This window comes from Ursus maritimus, unplaced genomic scaffold (assembly GCF_017311325.1).
Source record: "Ursus maritimus isolate PB19 unplaced genomic scaffold, ASM1731132v1 scaffold_7, whole genome shotgun sequence".
Classification (NCBI taxonomy): domain Eukaryota; kingdom Metazoa; phylum Chordata; class Mammalia; order Carnivora; family Ursidae; genus Ursus; species Ursus maritimus.
In genome coordinates this window covers 24,384,244-24,403,829 of record NW_024426885.1, presented here as the reverse complement: position 1 = coordinate 24,403,829, position 19,586 = coordinate 24,384,244, and the positions used below count along the sequence as shown (strand labels likewise).

At 40.5% G+C, this 19,586-nt stretch overlaps 1 protein-coding gene across 1 annotated transcript in view; it reads left to right on the top strand.

Annotated features, from left to right (window-relative positions):
• Positions 1 to 19,586, top strand: part of CFAP58 (cilia and flagella associated protein 58) — a 98,140-nt gene that overhangs the window by 9,127 nt on the left and 69,427 nt on the right. Inside the window, exons 3-9 of the mRNA XM_040624327.1 lie at positions 1,541 to 1,822; positions 3,839 to 3,987; positions 6,860 to 7,016; positions 7,876 to 8,070; positions 11,548 to 11,685; positions 13,648 to 13,807; positions 17,633 to 17,715. Coding sequence (XP_040480261.1) covers positions 1,541 to 1,822; positions 3,839 to 3,987; positions 6,860 to 7,016; positions 7,876 to 8,070; positions 11,548 to 11,685; positions 13,648 to 13,807; positions 17,633 to 17,715 — 1,164 coding nt within the window. The remainder of the gene's footprint in view (positions 1 to 1,540; positions 1,823 to 3,838; positions 3,988 to 6,859; positions 7,017 to 7,875; positions 8,071 to 11,547; positions 11,686 to 13,647; positions 13,808 to 17,632; positions 17,716 to 19,586) is intronic.

The following is a 19,586-nucleotide window of genomic DNA, read 5'->3' as shown; positions in this document are numbered from 1 at the left end:
CACCTGTGAAAATTTCGCTTTCCCTTCTGGGCCTGCTCAAATACCACCTCCTTTAGGAAATATGCTTTTATTCTTGTTGCTGGGTGTAATTCCATCTTCCTATAGGTCCCTTGTAGAATGTTGAATCCATTTTATGGCAGGTATCAAATTCCTTACTTCCATTGTCTGAAAACAATTCCTTACTTCCATGGCCTTAAATAGTCGAGATTTATCGTCTCTCAGTTCCGGAGGCTAGAAGTCGGCAATCAGGGCATTGGTGGGACTGTGCTTCCTCTGACTCTAAGTAAAATCCTTCCTTGCCTCTTCCTGGCTTCCGACAGTAGCTAGCTATCCTTAGCTTTCCTTGGCTTATAGCTGCCTCAGTCTAATCCCTGTGTCCGTCTTTGGGTGGTGATTTCCTCTGTTGGTGTTCCTATCCAAGTCCCACCCCCTACTTTTTTTTTTTTTTGAGATATAATTGACACGTGACATTGTATTAATTTTAGGTATACAACATAATGATTTGATGTATATAATTGTGTATATATATATACATACTGCAAAATGATTACCAGAAAAAGTTTAGACATCCATCACTACACAGTTACAACTTTCCCTCTTCTTATAAGGACACCAGTCCTATTGGCTTAGGGCCCACCCTACTCCCATATGACCTCAAGTTAACTGATTTTATATATAATGATTCTACTTCCAAACAAGGTCATGTCTACAGGTACTGGGGGGTAGAACTTCAACATACCTTTGTGGGGAAAAAATTCAACCCTTAACACTAGAGAAATGAGAATTCTTGTATAACTGACTCCCAGGTTCTCATCTAAGTCATAGCCAGATATGTTTGAATTACATCTGTATGTCTGGGCTTTAAAAAAAAAATAATTTGTTGTCCATCTGAGCATGGGAAGCGAATCTGGAGAAGGCCTATGAACATGGCACAGGGGGCGTCTCAATACACCTGTGGAGGTGACCTCACCGAATTATTTTAAGAGATAAAAACGATGGAATATCTTTTAGGAGACTATTCCATACTTCAGATGGGGTTTATTGTCAGTCTGTGAGACTTCAAGGTATCGACAGCAAAATCTCCTTATAACTGACCATGAGATGCCATGGCTTTCCTCTGCAGTCCTGGGGGCGGTAAGAAGCAGAATGAAGTGAAAACAAATCAGGGCTTGGAATAGTCATAAAAGCTATCAAAATTTATTGGGTGCCTCCTGTTTGCCAGGCACGTGGCCAAGTGTTTAACATGAATGATCCTATTTAATCTGCTCTTTGACACCACGTGGTAGGAAATATTACTATTGTGTACATATATATAATATATTGTTATTATATTATACATATTATTATCCTAACACACATGTGTACATTATACATGCATCAGGGGATGAACAAGATGTCTTTCCATCATGTAGTTTTGTCAGTGGCCTTTATTTTGCTTCGGTGAAGGTCTCACCTTCATAGCTAATAATAGCTAATAATCCCCGAATAGTAATGGTGTACATGTTGCAATACTCATTCCTCTCCCTGCTCGTTTGTACAGGAAAAGAGTGAGAAACTAGCCCTGGAAGAAACTGCATTTGAAGAAATCGAAAGGGATTTTCAGGAGGTTCTCAATGAACTTTCAGGAGACAAAAGTCTGGAGAAATTTAGAATCGAATATGAGAAGCTTCATGCTGTCATGAAGAAGTCTTATGACAATGAAAAGCGTCTGATGGCCAAATGCAGGGAGCTAAATGCAGAGATTGTGGTTAATTCCGCGAAGGTCGCCACTGCCCTGAAGCTCTCCCAGGATGATCAGACCACCATTGCCTCCCTGAAGAAGGTCAGTGATCTTGTAGAAACGAACCGAGGCAGAGGGGCCATAAACGCATCCTATATTTGAAACGTCTTTCTTTCCTTATATTGGCAGCTCTAGGCTGGTAGTAAATGAGTTATTAAGTAAAAATTTACATGATTTATATATTCATTAAGCCTAGGGACTAATGTTCATTTTCAAAGGAAATAATTAGCCTGGGTGAATTTCACTATGCAGAAAATAACGCAGAACCTTACTGGCTTGGTTTCTAAGAAATAGTAGGTTAGCTAAAAGAGTTAGAGGTAAGTAAATGTAATATTAGGGACCTCGGTATGTCTTGTTTGATACAAGATGAGTAATTAAATATCTCATGATGATAGCTTGTTAAGGATTTTTTTAAAAGGATATTTTCATATTTTTGCTTTTCCCACTGTTTTAGGAGAAATTACCTTGAAAATTCCTAGATAGTAAATTTCATGATCTTGCTTCCTCCTTAATCCTCCCAGTTCCTCCTAACGGGAAACCAGGGATTCAGTCTGGGGAATATTGAGGAAGTTTGGCTCCTTTTTACCCTTTATTTTTTTCACTCTCAACTGTGTTGCATTATTTTGAGGGTAAAATGTAAGTGTTCCTCGTTGATCTCAGGGTGATAAAAAGTTAAGAGATTTTAATTTATAATTGAGACCCTAGTGATGAGAAATAACTCATGAACTTTTTAGATAAGTCCCTTGATATCATACAATGAAACGTCACCCAATTTAAATGAATCTCCAAGACCAGTGCAAATGATGACATCTGTTTTCTTAGAAACGACCTTTTTTAAAGTGCTATTTTCTCTCTATTGTCATTTTCTTCTTTTGCCGAGAAACCAATAAAAGAAGGCTTTAATTCATTTTCTGATGAGAAAAAAACCCCTTTTTTATTGTAAATTAAAAAACTGGAAATGGAAGTCATGAACTGATTAAAATATAATTGGTGATTGATCGGGACAAAACTTCATATAATCGTATTTTCATTTAACTATCCTTCATTTGTTCTGCTGAAAATAGTACTTACGTTTGCTACAAAAAAAATACCCCATAACTGTTTTGAATCACTAAATTATGTAAAGTTACCCCAGACCCTTCTCTCTTTCTAATGTAATAGTGAGCACGAATTTATGGAAATCCTCTCTTCCGCTCATTTTATGACTTGTCAACATGAAAGTGGAATATTGTCACCTCGAGCTTATAGGTTCTTACCTGTATAAAGGACTCACATTCCAAGGGACAAAATTTTGCTAAAAAAATTGAGGAGCAGGGTAAAACTCAAGGCTGTTGCAACATTTACTATGCTTTGGTCACTTATTTGAATGGTTGTAATTCCCTTTTAAGTATTTATGCTAAGATTCCACATTGCATTTCGTAACAGTAAGAAAGCCCAAACTGCGTGAGTTGTTTCCACTCCCAGCGAAGGGCTTTGTTTTTCCCCTGTGAGCATTTGATGAGAAAAGGACTGGGTGTGGGTTTCTGGAATGAGAATCACCGAGGCTGTTGTATACAATTACGTGACAGCGAAGACCACTTTGCTACGAATTGTTCTAAAGCTGACATTACCCCCAGGACTGCTTACTTGGGACCCGAGAACAAAACAGTTTTTAAATTTGGAATCTATCAGGACCTTCACATTTACGGCTTGCATCCAAGGCCACTCCTCATTATTTTTTTTCCTCCAAAAATGTCTGGACTTGGAAAGCACATACACTTTCCCTTTTAATTTTGTAACTGTATCTTAACATCTTTATTAGAAATATCCCTCTCGTTACAGCAGCCCCTGTAGGATGTGAGCCAGGACTCCTCCTAAAGCTGCTGTTGGGTATTGACTGGCTCCTGTTGAGCAATTCAGTAAGTCAATATCAATGGGATGCATAATGTACAATATGTAACCTTCTTTCCCCATAAATGACTGCTATAGTGGAGTTGTTTCGTTATTCTGTTTGCTCAGTTTATCTTGCATCTGGATCGTAGTTTTGTTTTTCTCACGAATGTCCCGTGGCCCATATAGGAAATCGAAAAGGCCTGGAAGATGGTGGACTCAGCCTATGACAAAGAACAGAAGGCCAAGGAGACGATCCTTGCCCTGAAAGAGGAAATAGTGAACCTAACCAAACTAGTGGAGCAGGGGTCTGGACTGTCCATGGACCAGGATAGCAAGTAGGTCATGACTTCTTGATGGGTGTTGAACTTGCTTTTGCGGAGGCCCCCTTTTCGGCAGACGGCCCGGGGCTTGCAGTGTCACCTTGAATGTTCTTTGTGATACAAGAGTCTCCTGTTGTGGTTTCCTGGAGATCGTTTTCCGTCTATCGCTATTTTTTTGTTTTTAATTTTCCCTTTCTCCGTACCCAAGAGCTCCTAATTTGTGGTTATATTAAACTTCTGGCTCTGCGGAAATATGAACTATCTGAAAACGAGTATAATATTTTAGGTTTCTTTCAAACTTTTGTGGACTGGGACTGGCTGCTTTTCCGCTCTGATTTCCAGCTTCTTCCCCAACTCCCATGATTAGCCCCATCACCATCCTTCTTCCTTCTCAGGTTCTAGGCCAGGAAACATGTTCTAGGCCACTCCGTTATCCCTTAAAGCTTCGTCTTGTTGATTCTGTCTTCTAAGCGTCTCTTCTGTCTTTCCCCGCTTGCTATTAGCAGCGCTAATGCCTTGCTTTGGGCCCCTCATTCTCTGCTGGGTTTGGTGATGGACTGCTCACTGGTTTCCCTGCCTTCAAGGAGACATCTCCCCTCTGCACCACCTTCCACATCTCAGATTTAGACTTCTGAAACATGAACCTGTGTGCTTCTATCTCCAGTACGTGTTCCAAACACCTTCAATAGCTTCCCATTCCCAAAGGATGCAGCCTCGTCTTGAGCTTGTCTTTCAGGGTCCTGCATAGATCTGCCTGTCAGCCTCACTAGATTTGTCCAGAAACACCATGCTTGCTTATGCCTCCACACCTTTGAACATGCTGTTTTCTATGCCAGGAATTCTTTTGCTTCCTTTTGCCACACAGTAAGCAACTATGCACCCTTCGAGACCTATCTCAAACACCGTCTTAATTTCATCACTCTCAGCATCTCTGTTTCAACCTCCTTCCCATCCCTAGAACCAATGACTAAGCATGAGAGTCACTTGTTCTCTGTTTCCATAGAACGCAACCAACATCTATCTCAAGTATGGCACTGATCACATTGTACTGAAATTAGTTGTTGATACACTTTGTTACCCATTAGGCCGTGAGCTCCTTGAAGGAAGATACCTTTACCTTCCCTTTAGGACTCTAGCACTGTGCAGGTCATGTGAAACCTTGCATTAAGTAATGAGTCGGGGTGAGCACACACACTTCCTTAGCCATTTTTGACCATATCTAACTGGTGTCTAGATTTCTCATGCTTTGTAGGTGTATTTATCCAATGTGGAGAGATGGTTCTAAGTGCAGGCGTTGGGGAGGGACTAGGAAAACTAACAATAGATGCAGTGTCCATAATAATGGGCTCCATTTTCTCATTAAAGAAGTCAAGCCTCATCAGAGCAACTACTAGCAATGGGAGGGAACTGACCAGTTAGGGGGAGTATTTTTTTTTAAAGATTTTAATTTATTTATTTGAGAGAAACACAGAGAGAGAGGGCACAAGTGGGGAGAGGGGCAAAAGGAGAGGCAGAGGAGGAAGCAGACTCCCTACAGAGCATGGAGCCAGATGTGGGGCTCGATCCCAGCACCCCCGCCCCCCGCAAAGTCAGATGCTTAACTGACTGAGTCACCCAGGTGCCCCAGTTACGGGGGAGTATTAATTCTCATTCTGCTCTGATTTCCAACTTCTGCCCCAACTCCCCCAACTCCCATGATTAGTCCCATCACCATCCTTCCTCCTTCTCAGGTTCTAGGCCAGGAAACAGGTGGAACATGGTGAGGAAGAGAAGAAACTATCCAGGCCAGAATTTCACCTTCAACAGTGCACTTAGGTGTGGCTGTCTTCATAGTAACCTTAGAATTCAAGGTTTTGTTTCCGGAAAAGAAGCAGAATGCGGGCTTGAAGGTTCCTTATTAAATAGTTATGTTCTATCAACATACTGGTAAAAAAAACATTGTCAGATTACTGTGCTTCTGACAGTCGGTTGATGACTGTCCGTGGCAAGTGCCTCAAGTGCAAGTTCTCTGCTTTCTCGGGTCTCATGTAGCTGCCTTGCTGTAGACCTTAGCTCTGCTGCACAGGTCAGAGCAGACATAGTCTTTCTACTTTCAAAACACTAATTCTGCAGAAAGTCATGCCAAATCATACGTAATAGTTTTTGAGATGTGGAAGTAACTGGTTTGCAATTCAAATCAACAAATATTATCACATACTCTCTCAAAACTGGCATCATGAATGATTTTCCAAATTTTGTTCTTGGGAACATTTTATCTGGGTTGCATCCCTTTGGAAGAAACTAATCTCTATGGGTGAATGGATAGAAAACTGGCAATGTGTATTATTTGCTTATGTTTATACTTCATTTTAGAGTTTATGGCTGTGATCATAGCCCTCCACTGGATATATTAACCAAATAATCTCTTAAAGTAATATCTCCTTAGGGTTAATTACAAGAATTGACGATAGCAATGTAGTCTTACTGTAACAAATTCAAATAATACAGAGGCGTGGAAACTAAGGAGTAAAAATCATCCCTCCAATTCTTCCAACCCTATATTCCACTTTTCAGAGATAACCAGTTACCAGTTTCAATCAACTTTTCTGCACTTCTATAAAAATGCCTATAAAACACATGCACACACATATATACAGACACTGTAATTATTTAAAGATAAGAAAAGGGGTCATATTATGTATATTATTATTGGAACTTCTTTTTCCGTTAACAACTCACAAGCAGCGACCACGTCCATGGTCAGGGCATAAAAATCTTTCTCTTTCACACCTGAGTCGTGTTAGTCTTTGACCTGAAGTCTTGCCTATGAACACCAGCTCAGAGGGTGATAAGAAGGACTCCTGAGCCGATGGCCTTTTAGTCTGACTCCTGTGTTCTTCTTTTCCAGTATCCGAGATTTACTGAAGTTCAAAGAAGAAGTGACCAAGGAGCGAGACCAGCTCTTGTCAGAAGTGGTGAAATTACGAGAGTCCTTAGCTCAGACCACTCAACAGCAGCACGATGCGGAGCGATGCAGGGAAGAGGCGGAGCAGGCCATCAGTCAGGTCTGCTCTGCCATGGAGGGCAAGATGAAAGAACATTAACTTCCAGAAGTCCTTCCCATCTTGTTCCTCTGTTAGATTTACCCCCTGGTGCCCAAACGAAGCATCCGCAGTCCTGCTTGTTTCTCTGGTTTGTTCTTGCAAGAGCAGTTTGATTTGTGCATTTCCTTTCAACAGTCTGTGGCTGAGAAGTCACTAAGACCGGGCACTGCTTACAGTTTTGGCCTAGGAAGGTGTCCCTGGTAGAGGCCAGGATGCCCTGCATGTGGGGATGGTGGCAGTAGTTGCCTTGGCTGTTCTCCTTTGTAAGCACTGTTTTGAACTCTTTTATGTAAATCCAGAAGTCAAATAGATGATTCTCACATGCAGTCTCCAGGAGAAAAACATGAGACTCCTTTGAGCATGAGACGACAGAAAGATTTTTCATAGATTTTGGCCATCATGATAAAACTGTAATGCTTTGTTTAGTAATATCCAGGACTCATGTGAAACAATTTCATATTTGGGGTAGCTGGTGACATTTTATTTAGATCCTATTGATAGAGAATTGGATGAATTCTCTCTGAATTCTTTTCATGCTTAACTTCTAGAATTCTAGGCTTCCATATTTCATTGGATTTTACACCATTCTTTGTGGATTTGTTCCCATCATCTGGGTGGATGTTTGGTGTTAAAGCTCTGAAAAGCAATACAGAATATTCTTGAAAAGTTTAAACATTGGGGTTCAACGATGACTGTCCTGCAGGGGAAAGGCTACTACAAGGTGACTGCCCTGAAAAAAGAAGATCTGAGAAAGGGAGAAGCTCGGCTTCTCCTGGCATGGGCTTCATCTCTTTCCGCCCTGTCCTTTCTGTGCCCCTAGTTCCAACAAGAAATCCAGCAACGTCAGAACGAAGCTTCACGGGAGTCTCGGAAGAAGGAAAAACTAGAGAAAGAGCTCAGACAGATTCAGACGGACATGGACAGCAGGCAGACAGAAATTAAGGCCCTCCAGCAGTACGTGCAGAAGAGCAAGGAGGAGCTTCAGAAGCTGGAGCAGCAGCTGAAGGAGCAGAAGGTACGCAGGGCGTGGGCTGCCCCGTGGTCCCCGCGAGGGCAGGAAAGGTGGCTTTGGAGCACTTTGAATTTTCTTTGGAAAGTAGCAAACTCTCTTCACTAGAGATGTGGGTAACATAACACTTAGCATTGCGTTGCTCTTTGAACAGTTGGGAGAGGTAGATATGACCTCCTTTGTTTTTTTTTTCTTTCTTTCAGCTCCAACGGGTTAATTTCTTTGGAACCTTCTACTGATGTATAATGTACGCATAGGAAAGTGTGTAAGTCACAAGTGTACAGCTTGATGAATTTTCTCCACTTACACACATCTTGGTCACCTGCACCCAGCCCAGTAAACACTACCCCAGACGTCCCCTTGTGTCCCCTCCTGGTCACTCTCTCCCCCGAAGTTCACCTCTATTCTGAATTCTCAGCAGCGTTTAGTTTTGTCTGTTTTTGTACTTTACAGAAATGCAATCATACAGGGTATCCTCCTTTGTGTTTAACTTCTTTGGCTCAGTGTTCTGTTGGCGAGATTCATTTATGTGGCCGCATAGTTAGAGAGCGGCATTGTCCAGTATGGTAGCCACGAGCTACGTGTGGCCATTTAAATTTAAGTTATTTAAAATTAAATAAAATGAAAACTTTAAGTCCTCAGTTGCACTAGTACCATTTCAAGTGCTGACTAGACACATGGGCTAGTAGATACCATATTGGACAGCACAGCTAGAGAACATTCATGTCATTGCAGAAAGTTCTATCGGATGGAGCTCAATAGACCTTTCACACTCGTGGTATTCATTGTGTGACCATTATATGATTTATTTTTAACAGACTTATTTTTATTTTTATTTTATTTATTTACTTATTTATTTATTTATTTTATAATAATGTTTTTTTATTATATTATGTTAGTCACCATACAGTACATCCCCGGTTTCCGATGTAAAGTTCGATGATTCATTAGTTGCGTATAACACCCAGTGCTCCATGCAATACGTGCCCTCCTTACTACCCATCACCAGTCTATCCCATTCCCCCACCCCCTCCCCTCTGAAGCCCTCAGTTTGTGTCTCAGAGTCCATAGTCTCTCATGTTTCATTCCCCCTTCTGATTACCCCCCTTTCTTTATCCCTTTCTTCCCCTACCGATCTTCCTAGTTCTTATGTTCCATAGATGAGAGAAATCATATGATAATTGTCTTTCTCTGCTTGACTTATTTCACTTAGCATTATCTCCTCCAGTGCCGTCCATGTTGCAGCAAATGTTGAGAAATCGTTCTTTTTGATAGCTGAGTAATATTCCATTGTATATATGGACCACGTCTTCTTAATCCAGTCATCTGTTGAAGGGCATCTCAGTTCCTTCCACGATTTAGCTATTGTGGACAATGCTGCTATGAACATTGGGGTGCATATGGCCCTTCTCTTCACTACGTCTGTATCTTTGGGGTAAATACCCAGTAGTGCAATGGTTGGATCATAGGGTAGCTCAATTTTTAACTTTTTAAGGGACCTCCACACTGTTTTCCAGAGTGGCTGTACCAACTTGCATTCCCACCAACAATGTAGGAGGGACCCCCTTTCTCCACATCCTCTCCAACAATTGTTGTTTCTTGCCTTGTCAATTTTTGCCATTCTAACTGGCGTAAGTTGGTATCTTAGTGTGGTTTTGATTTGAATTTCCCTTTGGCTAATGATTTTGAACATTTTTTCATGTGTCTTAACAGACTTATTTTTAAGTTTCCAAGTTTAGGAAATCATATTCTGTCTTTATGCATTTTAAATATGGTACTATTTTTAACATTTCCCCTATAATAGCAGTTTAAGGTAACTCAAATAGTAATAATTCTGGTCTGTCTTTTCTCATTTCTTTTTCTTTCTTTCTTTCTTTCTTTCTTTCTTTCTTTCTTTCTTCTTTCTTTTTTTTTTTAAAGAGTTTTGTATTTATTTTAGAGAGAGAAAGGGACAGAGAGAGAGAACGTGTGCTTGCGAGCTGGGGGAGGGGTAGAGAGAGAGGGAGGGAAGCAGGCTCCCCATTGAGTGCGGAGCCCCAGTCAGGGCCCCATCCCACAATCCTGGGATCATGACCTGAGCTGAAATCGAGAGATGCCCAACCGACTGAGCCAAGAAGGCATCCCTCTTCTCTCATTTCTTAAAGAAACAATTCATGTAATTGAGAAAAGTTATTCCTTGAAAGTATTTTCTCTTAGGAAGGTTCCAAAGAATTGCCAAGCCATACAGCATTTTGCCACTTAAAAAATAGATATTAGAACACATTTCTTTGCCAATTGCCTCATTGATTTTGTATATAGGCAGGAATCAGATCGGCACGACACAATGCGCAAGTATCCACAAGGGAAACGTGGGACGTCTCAGAGCATGAAATTTGGGACGTTTTTGAACATGATGATCAAACTACAGTGCTTTGTTTAGCGACATCCAGGACTCGTGGAAAAGACAGTTTCCTTTTTGGCATTGCCAGCTAGATTTTATTTAGTCCCTACTGACAGGAAATTGGATGGATTCTTCCCATGTTGAACTTCCGCTCACATCAAGTTATATTTTGGAATAATTGTCTAAACTATCTTCTCTCTTTTCCCTTCAGCGCATTTGCTATCCCTCCGTCCTCCCACTAGTCTGCCAATAGAAATGACTCCACCCCACCCCAATAGATTCTTCCTTTTTTATTTTTTTTAAAAATATTTTATTTATTTATTCGATAGAAATAGAGACAGCCAGCAAGAGCGGGAACACAAGCAGGGGGAGTGGGAGAGGAAGAAGCAGGCTCATAGCAGAGGAGCCTGATGTGGGGCTCGATCCCGTAACGCCGGGATCACGCCCTGAGAGCTTAACCACTGTGCCACCCAGGCGCCCCCCCCCCTTTTTTTTTTAATGAAACTGTGTCTGCTCAGGACAGTCAAAGTAGGGGAGAGGAAACCCTACTGACTGAAGTCAGGCAGACAGAAATCATTGCACTGCTGTTCCACGGTTTTGACTTCAGTTGAATTCAAGGGGAATTGTCTCTGCGTTGGTGTCGTGAATGGTTCTGCTCACGAAAACGTGGTAGGCATGTTCATGCAGGATTTGCTTCTGAAGACGGAGTGTCCCAGCCCCACAGCTGATAAAACCCATTTGAATCTCTAGCTCATTTGCAAAGATTACAGCAATTGTTGTGTATGTGAAGCTTGCCAAATGGCAAACAGGCATTAAAATATTTATCCGCCACCTGTGAACAAGACTTCCCAAGGCTCTCTGGGAAAAAAAAATGATGCTGTCTGTGTTATTCATTAGAAGACGTCGTTTTCCTCAGCCATTTAACGTTTATCATATTTGAGTGCGTTAGTGTTTTCACCGGGGATAAAGAACAATTTCTACAAAGACAAAGAAAGTGTGCTTGCTGTGACGGTCCCAGGAGGTTTGTGGGGGCCTCCTGTGTGGATAGGCAGATACTGTAATCAGATTAAAAAGCATTAACCAGCTCGTTATGCATCTTTCAGATCTTGAACGAGAGAGCCACAAAGGAGCTGGAGCAGTTTCAGATGAGAAATTCCAAACTTCAGCAAGAGAACGAACAACACAGTTTGGCTTGCGAGCAGCTATCCCAGGAGAACCAGCAGAAGTCTTTGGAGCTCAAAGTAAACACCAAGTGACCGATCTGGTCCCTAGCACTCCCTCCTTCATTCCCTATGAATATAGGTTTGCCTTTGTGGCTGGAGCCCTTGGTGGGGTAACCTGCATTAGCCTTGAGATGTCAGAGGCAGGCGCAAGCCTCCAGTGATGGCTTTCTGCCTGGAAGTAGATACTTCGATGCCTTCCATTCTTCTAAGACCGCAAACCTGAATATTGATCATAGGATTATGCAAATATTTTCGAAAGCAAGCTCAGATGCTCACGTCTGTAACTTAGCCTCGGAAGTAGCTAGTTGCCCTGAGCTAGAAACCATTTACGTGAGTGGGTAGCAAAGAAGTCAGATTATATTTTACTATTTGTCTGGAGAAGGTGGATTGGGAGGGGTCGGGGATGGATTGGTTCTACTAGGTATCTACTTCCATTATCGTAGAACCATGATTTTTACTTTTGTCCACTGTAAATTTCATGATCGTCTTTCCATTCTTCTCCTGGTCCTCAATGAAGAGTGCTTGCAAATTATGTTTGGATAACAGTTGTATACTTGGGTATGTATTGTATACCTACATGCATAACAGAGCAGCCTTATTCTTTATCACTGATTCTGAAAAAGTCCATAAACCCTCCTCTGGTTACATTTAGGATACTAAGCACAAAATGAGTGACCAATCAAGAATGATACATAGATTTATCAGTGAATCATAACAGTTTTTGCATCACAGGCCCTTTTGACCGTCTGATGACAGCATGTACACACACACACACACACACACACACACACTTATTTGCACATCTTGCATCTTGTTTTGAATGCAGTCTTAGGTTTCCAGGATTTTTTCTGAAGTCTACCCACAGGGTCTGGATTAATAACTACTGAGTTAGAACATTCTATCATTCTAATTGGAAAGGGCCCTAGTTCAGCTAATTTAGACCATGGAAATCTGAGGCGGAGGAGCATTTAAAGCAGTCCAGAATGGTCTGACTTGAAACCATTTATAAGAAAGCTGTAAATTGAAGCAGAAATGAAATGGCTACTTAAGGCAAAATAATATATTAGTCCCTAAGGTGAAATTAAAGTAAAAATACTTACACCATTAATTCTCTTCTTTGATAACATGAATGGGGCACCTTGAAAGATGAAGTATTTTTGTTATCAGATTCTGAACCTACAGGATTCTACTTCTAACAATAATCCGAGAATAATATGCCCGGCTAAGTGCAGTTTCTTCCTTGTCAAGAGCTGGGGATAATTGCTGATGTTTATTTGCGGAAGAATCACTGGTTGCTTTTCTGGTAATTTCTATGAATGGCAAATTAAAAAAATGAATTTAATTTAAATTTTTAAAAAATTCATAAACCTTGAAGTCCATTGACAAAAATCTAGTGCTTTCTTTTGCTAGAACTATTATTTTGGTACTTTTTGCCTTTATGTAGACCTGCCTATTTGTGTTGCCCTGCCCACCTGTCTGTATGCATGCCCACTGGCGAACATCCTCTGAGGAGGGAGGGCCCTTTCTCTAGTGTATGTTACTGTGCTACGTTGGCCACGTGGGTTCACAAGAGGATGAATATGTTATAGATTGTCGTTACTCTTCTGAGAGAGATCACTCTGTGAGCCCATAAAAATTGCCAACCAAATACAGCATTTGTACACCAAATTCACACATTTATGATACATATGACTCAGCAGTCTTATCCTGTTTGATTCCACAATTCGGTGGTATCTTGGGACATCAGGTCTAATCAGTCTTTTTACTATTTTTTAGCTTACGTAGCCACATATTTTATTCAGAGAATAGTTCTTCAATTTCTCTCAAAACCAAACACTGTGTGTTTTTGTTTCACCCGTAGAACAACTTTGCACTCACACAGGAACAATTTCCTTCGATTGGTTCTGAGCTTACCATCATGAAGTCACCGGTCCTTTATTTACTGAGCGTCCCTGGTTAATGCTGTCTCACTAATTACAGGCGAAAGAGGAAGAAGTCCATCAGATGCGTCTTGACATCGGGAAGCTCAACAAAATCAGAGAACAAATCCATAAGAAACTGCACCAGATTGAAGAGCAAAAGTCAGAAGTGGAACAGAACAAGGAAACTCTAAAAAATCAGATCCTGGGATTGGAGAGAGGTGAGCCAAGAGCCATCTTGCACTATGTTTTATTCTTTTGTAAACATTTCATTGATGACTAATGTCATTTGGTAACCCAGGGCTCTATGCGTAGGAACACAAACCCGCCAAATGTCATCAGGAAAACAACTTTCAAGCTGGTAAGAAGCCAATGTGCAGGAGACATCATTTCGAATATCTTGAACTAACTTACCTTAAAAAATTCTTCAACAGACTATTTTGGCATCATGTAAATCCAGCCAAAAGTATTGCTCAGCGCTTGCCATGGGAATAAATAACGTTTGTACTCTTAGGTCTTGGGTCTACATGGCCGTCTGCTTTAGTCCCTTTTCTCATGGCAGATGGGGATAAATTAAAACAAATGTCCCCCACTAGCACTATCTGGGACAAAATTGTACCAAGCATCAGTGGGGCCAAAATAAAAGCCTCCCTCACTTCTTTTCTCCGTTAGTAATTTACCATGTGGTGAACGCTTGTTTTACCAGCTATCACATTGCCCTGGGGAGGAAACATTAAAGTGCCACGGAAGGCCGTTATAGCACAGAAAAACCATTAAGGATACAAACTGTGGAGTCATGTCTACCTGGGTTCAGATCCCGCCTTCATCGTGTTTACTGGTGGGGGGTGAGATGAGCTAAAACATACAAAGCACTGTGGACAGTACCTGACACATAGTAAGTGCTCACTAAATGGCATCTATTATTATCCAGGTGCGTTACTGTTTGTATAAATAGTAAGATATAATGCCATCTCATTCTGAAAAAGAATAGAATTGAAAATAGGATTTACTAGACAAATTTGGTGTGGCAGAAACAGCTCCGGGCTTGGAGACAGAGGCTCCAGGTTTGAACTTAACCACACCAGAGTATGTGAGGCAGGAACACGGTGTCGAACTTACGTGGGCTACGGTGAGTTGTAGGTCATCGAATGAGGCAACACACCTGAGAGCATACAAACATACATTGCCTCGCTAAAAGTTAGGTGAAACCTAAATCTCTAGGTAGGGTTATGAGAAATCCCGTTCACCCTTGAACAACATGTGTTCCAACTGTGTGGGTCCACTCATATGTGGATTTTTTTTCCCGATAAATACGGTACAGTATAAAATGTATTTTCTCTTCTTTATGATTTTTAAATACCATTTTCTTTTCTCTAGCTTACTTTATTGTAAGAATATAGTATAGAATATATATAACATACAGAAGATGTGTTAATCGACTTTTTACGTCATCAGTAACGCTTCTTCTGGTCAACGTAACAGTGGTTACGTTTTGGGAGAGTCAGAGTTATATGTAGATTTCGACTTCATGTGGGATTCGCATCCCTAACTCCCGTGTTGTTCAACAGTCAACTGTATTTGTTATGTAAGCCTTTGAAAAGTGCAGGTATTTTTCCTTCTAAGACGTTAGGAAATAATCTTTTATTGAGGTGCAGTTGTGGCTTATCTTGACAATGTCTCCATTCATCCCCTCAATAAATTGAGAGCCTACTATGCGCAGGCACCAAGGTTGGCATTGGGTGTATGGAGGTCCCTGCACTCAGAATGCTTACAGTCTTGCATGAGTTTACAATCTAATGTCTTCAGTGACAGGAGGAAAAACGGAATTACTAGAACATATTTTGTAACTGGTTTAGTGACTTTCAAAACACTCCCATATTTAAATTTCTGTATTTTTGCTTGCAATAGTTCTAAGTTTTGGAAAAAAAAATTCATTCGGTGTTGAACCCAATTCTTCATCCTTAAATCATGTTTACAGAAGTCATCATGCTCTCTCCTCTGGTTATTTTATAGATCTTGTTAATGTCATTATTTCTTCTTAGGGACCTCTTCCTTTTGATGTGCCTGATCAAAGGGTGGCATTAGACATAATAGTTAGGAGCACATGTCCTCCATGTGTTGTGATTTTCTATCACAAATCCCAAGAAACTAACTGATAAACTGCCAGAACCAATGAGAATTCACTGGGGTGGCAGGTTATAAAATAAATATATACATATCAATAGCTTCTTTTCGTACAAAGAATTGGTTAGAATATATGATGGAAAAACCCCTTTTCACAATAGCAACTAAAGTAATAAAATATCTATAAATAAAGTTACCAGGATATCTGCAAGACATGTATATAAAACATGCTACAGAATTCTATTGAGGGGTATAAAGGAAGACTTGAAAAATGGAGAAGTATACAAACTTCCTGGATGAAAAAGCGTGATATGATAAAGATATAAATCTGCCTAAATTAATCTATACATTTAATATTTCCAATAAAAATTTTAGGAAGTTATATTGTTGGGACTCGAAAACTGATTCTAGAGTTCCTCCAGAAGAATAAACAGGTGACAATAGCCATAAAATTCTGGAAAAGAGGAGTGATGAGGGAGCATTTGCGTTACTAGGCGTTTAATATTATAAAGCTTCAGTAATCAAAGAGTGTAGTGAAAATGCCTGATAAACAGATCAATGGAAGAGATTGGAAAAAACCACAAAAGACCGAAGGTTATCATCTAGATAAAGGTGTTGTTTCACACCAGCACGCAGTATGGGTTGTTAAGAAGATGGTAGCATGACAGTAAGTTACTTTTTGGGAAAAAAAAAGTTAATACCAGATGTGGAAACCAGAAAGCCTAGATCAAGAAGATTAAATGAAATAAAAGCTGAGGGTTTTTTTTTCTTTAATGTATCAAAGTTTCTCTATATAAAGGCAAATTGACCAAAATATTGCCAAAGAGTTAGTATTTTTGTCATATAGAAAGAGTTCTTACAAATCCATAAAGAGGATAAGTCATGAGAAGAACGGGCGTAGGGCAAATGTGGGCAATTTTAAAAACAGAGATACAAGTAAATGGTCTTTTAACTAGAAAAAGTAGTCAACTTTACTACTGATCAAAGAAATGTAAATTAAATACAGACATAGGGTTTTAATAATCTATTAAATTGCCAAAGAGATCAAAGAGCATGATAATACCCAGGGGTGGTTTGGGTGTGGATGTAAACTGCTCTTAGTTTTCTGGAGCAAAATTTGGCAGTAGGACAGAAAGGCCTTTTTTTTAATCGCCTTCGATCCAGGACTACATCTTCTAGAGTAACAAATGAACAAGAACTTTCACAGAATTATGGCTTATAATTGCAAATAAATAAGTAAAATGGAAGCAATTTAAATGTTAAGGTGGGGGATTGGCTAAATAAATTAATGCATTTTCGTATAGTGAAATATCACAGAGCCATTAAAATTCTGTTGTAGATGCACATTTATAATATAGAGAGGCATTTATTTTATGTTAGTTAATTATAGAAGCAAGCTACAAAACAGTATGTGTCGTATAATTCACTTTTGGTGTATATATATGAGTGTGTGTATGTCTGTATTTTTATGCACACACATATTTGCGTAGGAAAAAGTCCGGAAGGAGACTTATCAAAATCCTAAGTAGATTCTGGTTGACTTGAATTTTTTTCCCTTTTGTTTATTTGGATGTCTCATTTATTTCTGCATTCCTAATTACTTGTATAATTAAAAAGATTGAAAAAGAGCAAGGACTTTTGGAGTCAGAGAAACTGTGCTCCCAGCCTCAGCCCTGTCACCTCTTGGTTGCAGACGAGTGGCATGTGGCTTAATCCCGCTGAGGCTCAGTTTCCATGTGTTCAGTGGGACAAGAGACCTCCTTCACTGAGTTATAATGAAGATCATGGAACACTCAATAAATAGGAATTTTATAGCTGCAGATAAACATGTCAAGCAGTTTCTAGGTCGCATTGGCTTTGGCCTTGGCAGATTCTTTCTTGGGTCAGCTCCATATTTCTTCTTCTTCTCCTTGGTCATTTAGAGGTGGAGGCTTCAAAGAAACAGGCAGAACTTGATAAGAAAGCAATGGATGAGCTTCTGAGAGAAAGGGACATATTAAATAAGGTGAGTGTGTTCCCGTAGCGCTGTTAAATAAATGTCTTTCTTTAATGCTATGATATCTGCCTCTTACTGTTGTGCAGGGGAAAGAAAACTCTGAAGCGAACAAAAGTAGATTAGGGATAAATAATCGTGCTCTGTTTTCTTCCAAGCTGCCGGGCGAGTCCACCCGTCGTGGGCTGAGAACCCTAACTGCATTATCACCTGTAGCACAGAGGGATGTGGGGGGAATTATCATATAAACGAGCAGGGATTTAAGAGTGTTTTGTGGATTCTGATTTTATTGCTCGTGTGTCATTTGGCATCCTAAGCGGTTGATCACAATTTCTGAATTTAATATCTATAATCTGCAACTTTTGCTAGTCCAGAAGGTACAAGTGAGTGCTCGTACAATTCTACCTTCGATGAGTTTGGTGTAAGAAGGGCCAGTTGATGCCAGAAATCTTCCCTCCATCTTTCGGGGAATGTTGTAGGTTTCCGTTTTTGTTTTCAGCCCTTGTATCTCCTAGTGTTTGAGCTCAGTCTGGTCCAAAGCTGAGGGAGGGGTTGCGGGGATCTTGGGGTCCGGAAAGCTTCCAATCAAGGCAGGACTACCCCCGCCTCTTTCCTCTCCAAACCAGTTCAGAGGATTCCTTCCATTGACAGTCAGTCACTCTTAGGAGGTTAACTACTTCCAAGGATTTGGGGTAAACTTTCCTGCTCAGGGATTTCCTCCAGGGAGGGAAAAGCAAAGGGCCAGGTGTAAAGTGGGGAGGCTGTTGGTCAAGACAGTCATCTCATCAAGTAGAAATAGCCTATATTTTTTTATTCCAACTTTCATTATTTCTTATGTTTCCCAGAATTGAACAAATATTGACAAAATAGACCACTCTGGAAGCTTAAAGAAGACTATTTGGGGATCTCAGGAAATAGTAGAAGATTACCTACCCTTACATGCTGAGCATTCCTCAGAAAATCATTTTTTCGCATAATCCTGGAAACTGGTCCTTTATTCAATAAATTTACACATGCAAACAATGTTGTTGGATTTAGATTTTTAAACGTATTTTTTTTTAAAGATTTTATTTATTTATTTGACAGAGAGAGAGACAGCCAGCGAGAGAGGGAACACAAGCAGGGGGAGTGGGAGAGGACGAAGCAGGGTCCCAGCGGAGGAGCTTGATGTGGGGCTCGATCCCAGAACGCCGGGATCACGCCCTGAGCCGAAGGCAGACGCTTAATGACTGAGCCACCCAGACGTCCCTAAACGTATTTTTAACACATGCGTTTTATCCATTTATATTTTATGTATACTGGTAGACAACCAATAGATTTTCTGCCACAATAGGACACGTAGCACAACATTAATTTTACAATTATTTGTTTGACTTGAAACATCAGTTCATCCTCCAGGGCAGGATATACTTTTTTTTTTCTCTGGCCAGTGTGCATCCTTACTTAGTGCCTAACACAGCGCCCGACCCTCTGTAGAGATGCAACCAACCTTCGCTAATAATACGTTCTTTCCCCACTGACTTGAAATGCCCCCTCCGTTGAATGAATGAGTGACATGGTTTTGACAGGCAGCAATGTTAATATGTTTTCGTTCTTTCAGTGTCATGTTCAAGTGGCTTTGTCTTTTATAGTGTGGATGTTTAATTCAGTACTTGAAAATCAAGTTGACCTTTTCTATTTTCTGCATCATCACCCAACTGAGGCGTAGTGTTTATATGTTCCAGTGGTTTTCTGACCTGGCCGCGGGTCCATATTGCTTAGAGATTTGGGAAGGGACAATCCCGTGTCTCATGGGACCCAAGGATACAGCTGGGCCTTGGGAACTGATAGGAAGCTGACCTGACATTCTTGGGATACTGAAAGCCCTCTCTCGCCACCACTGG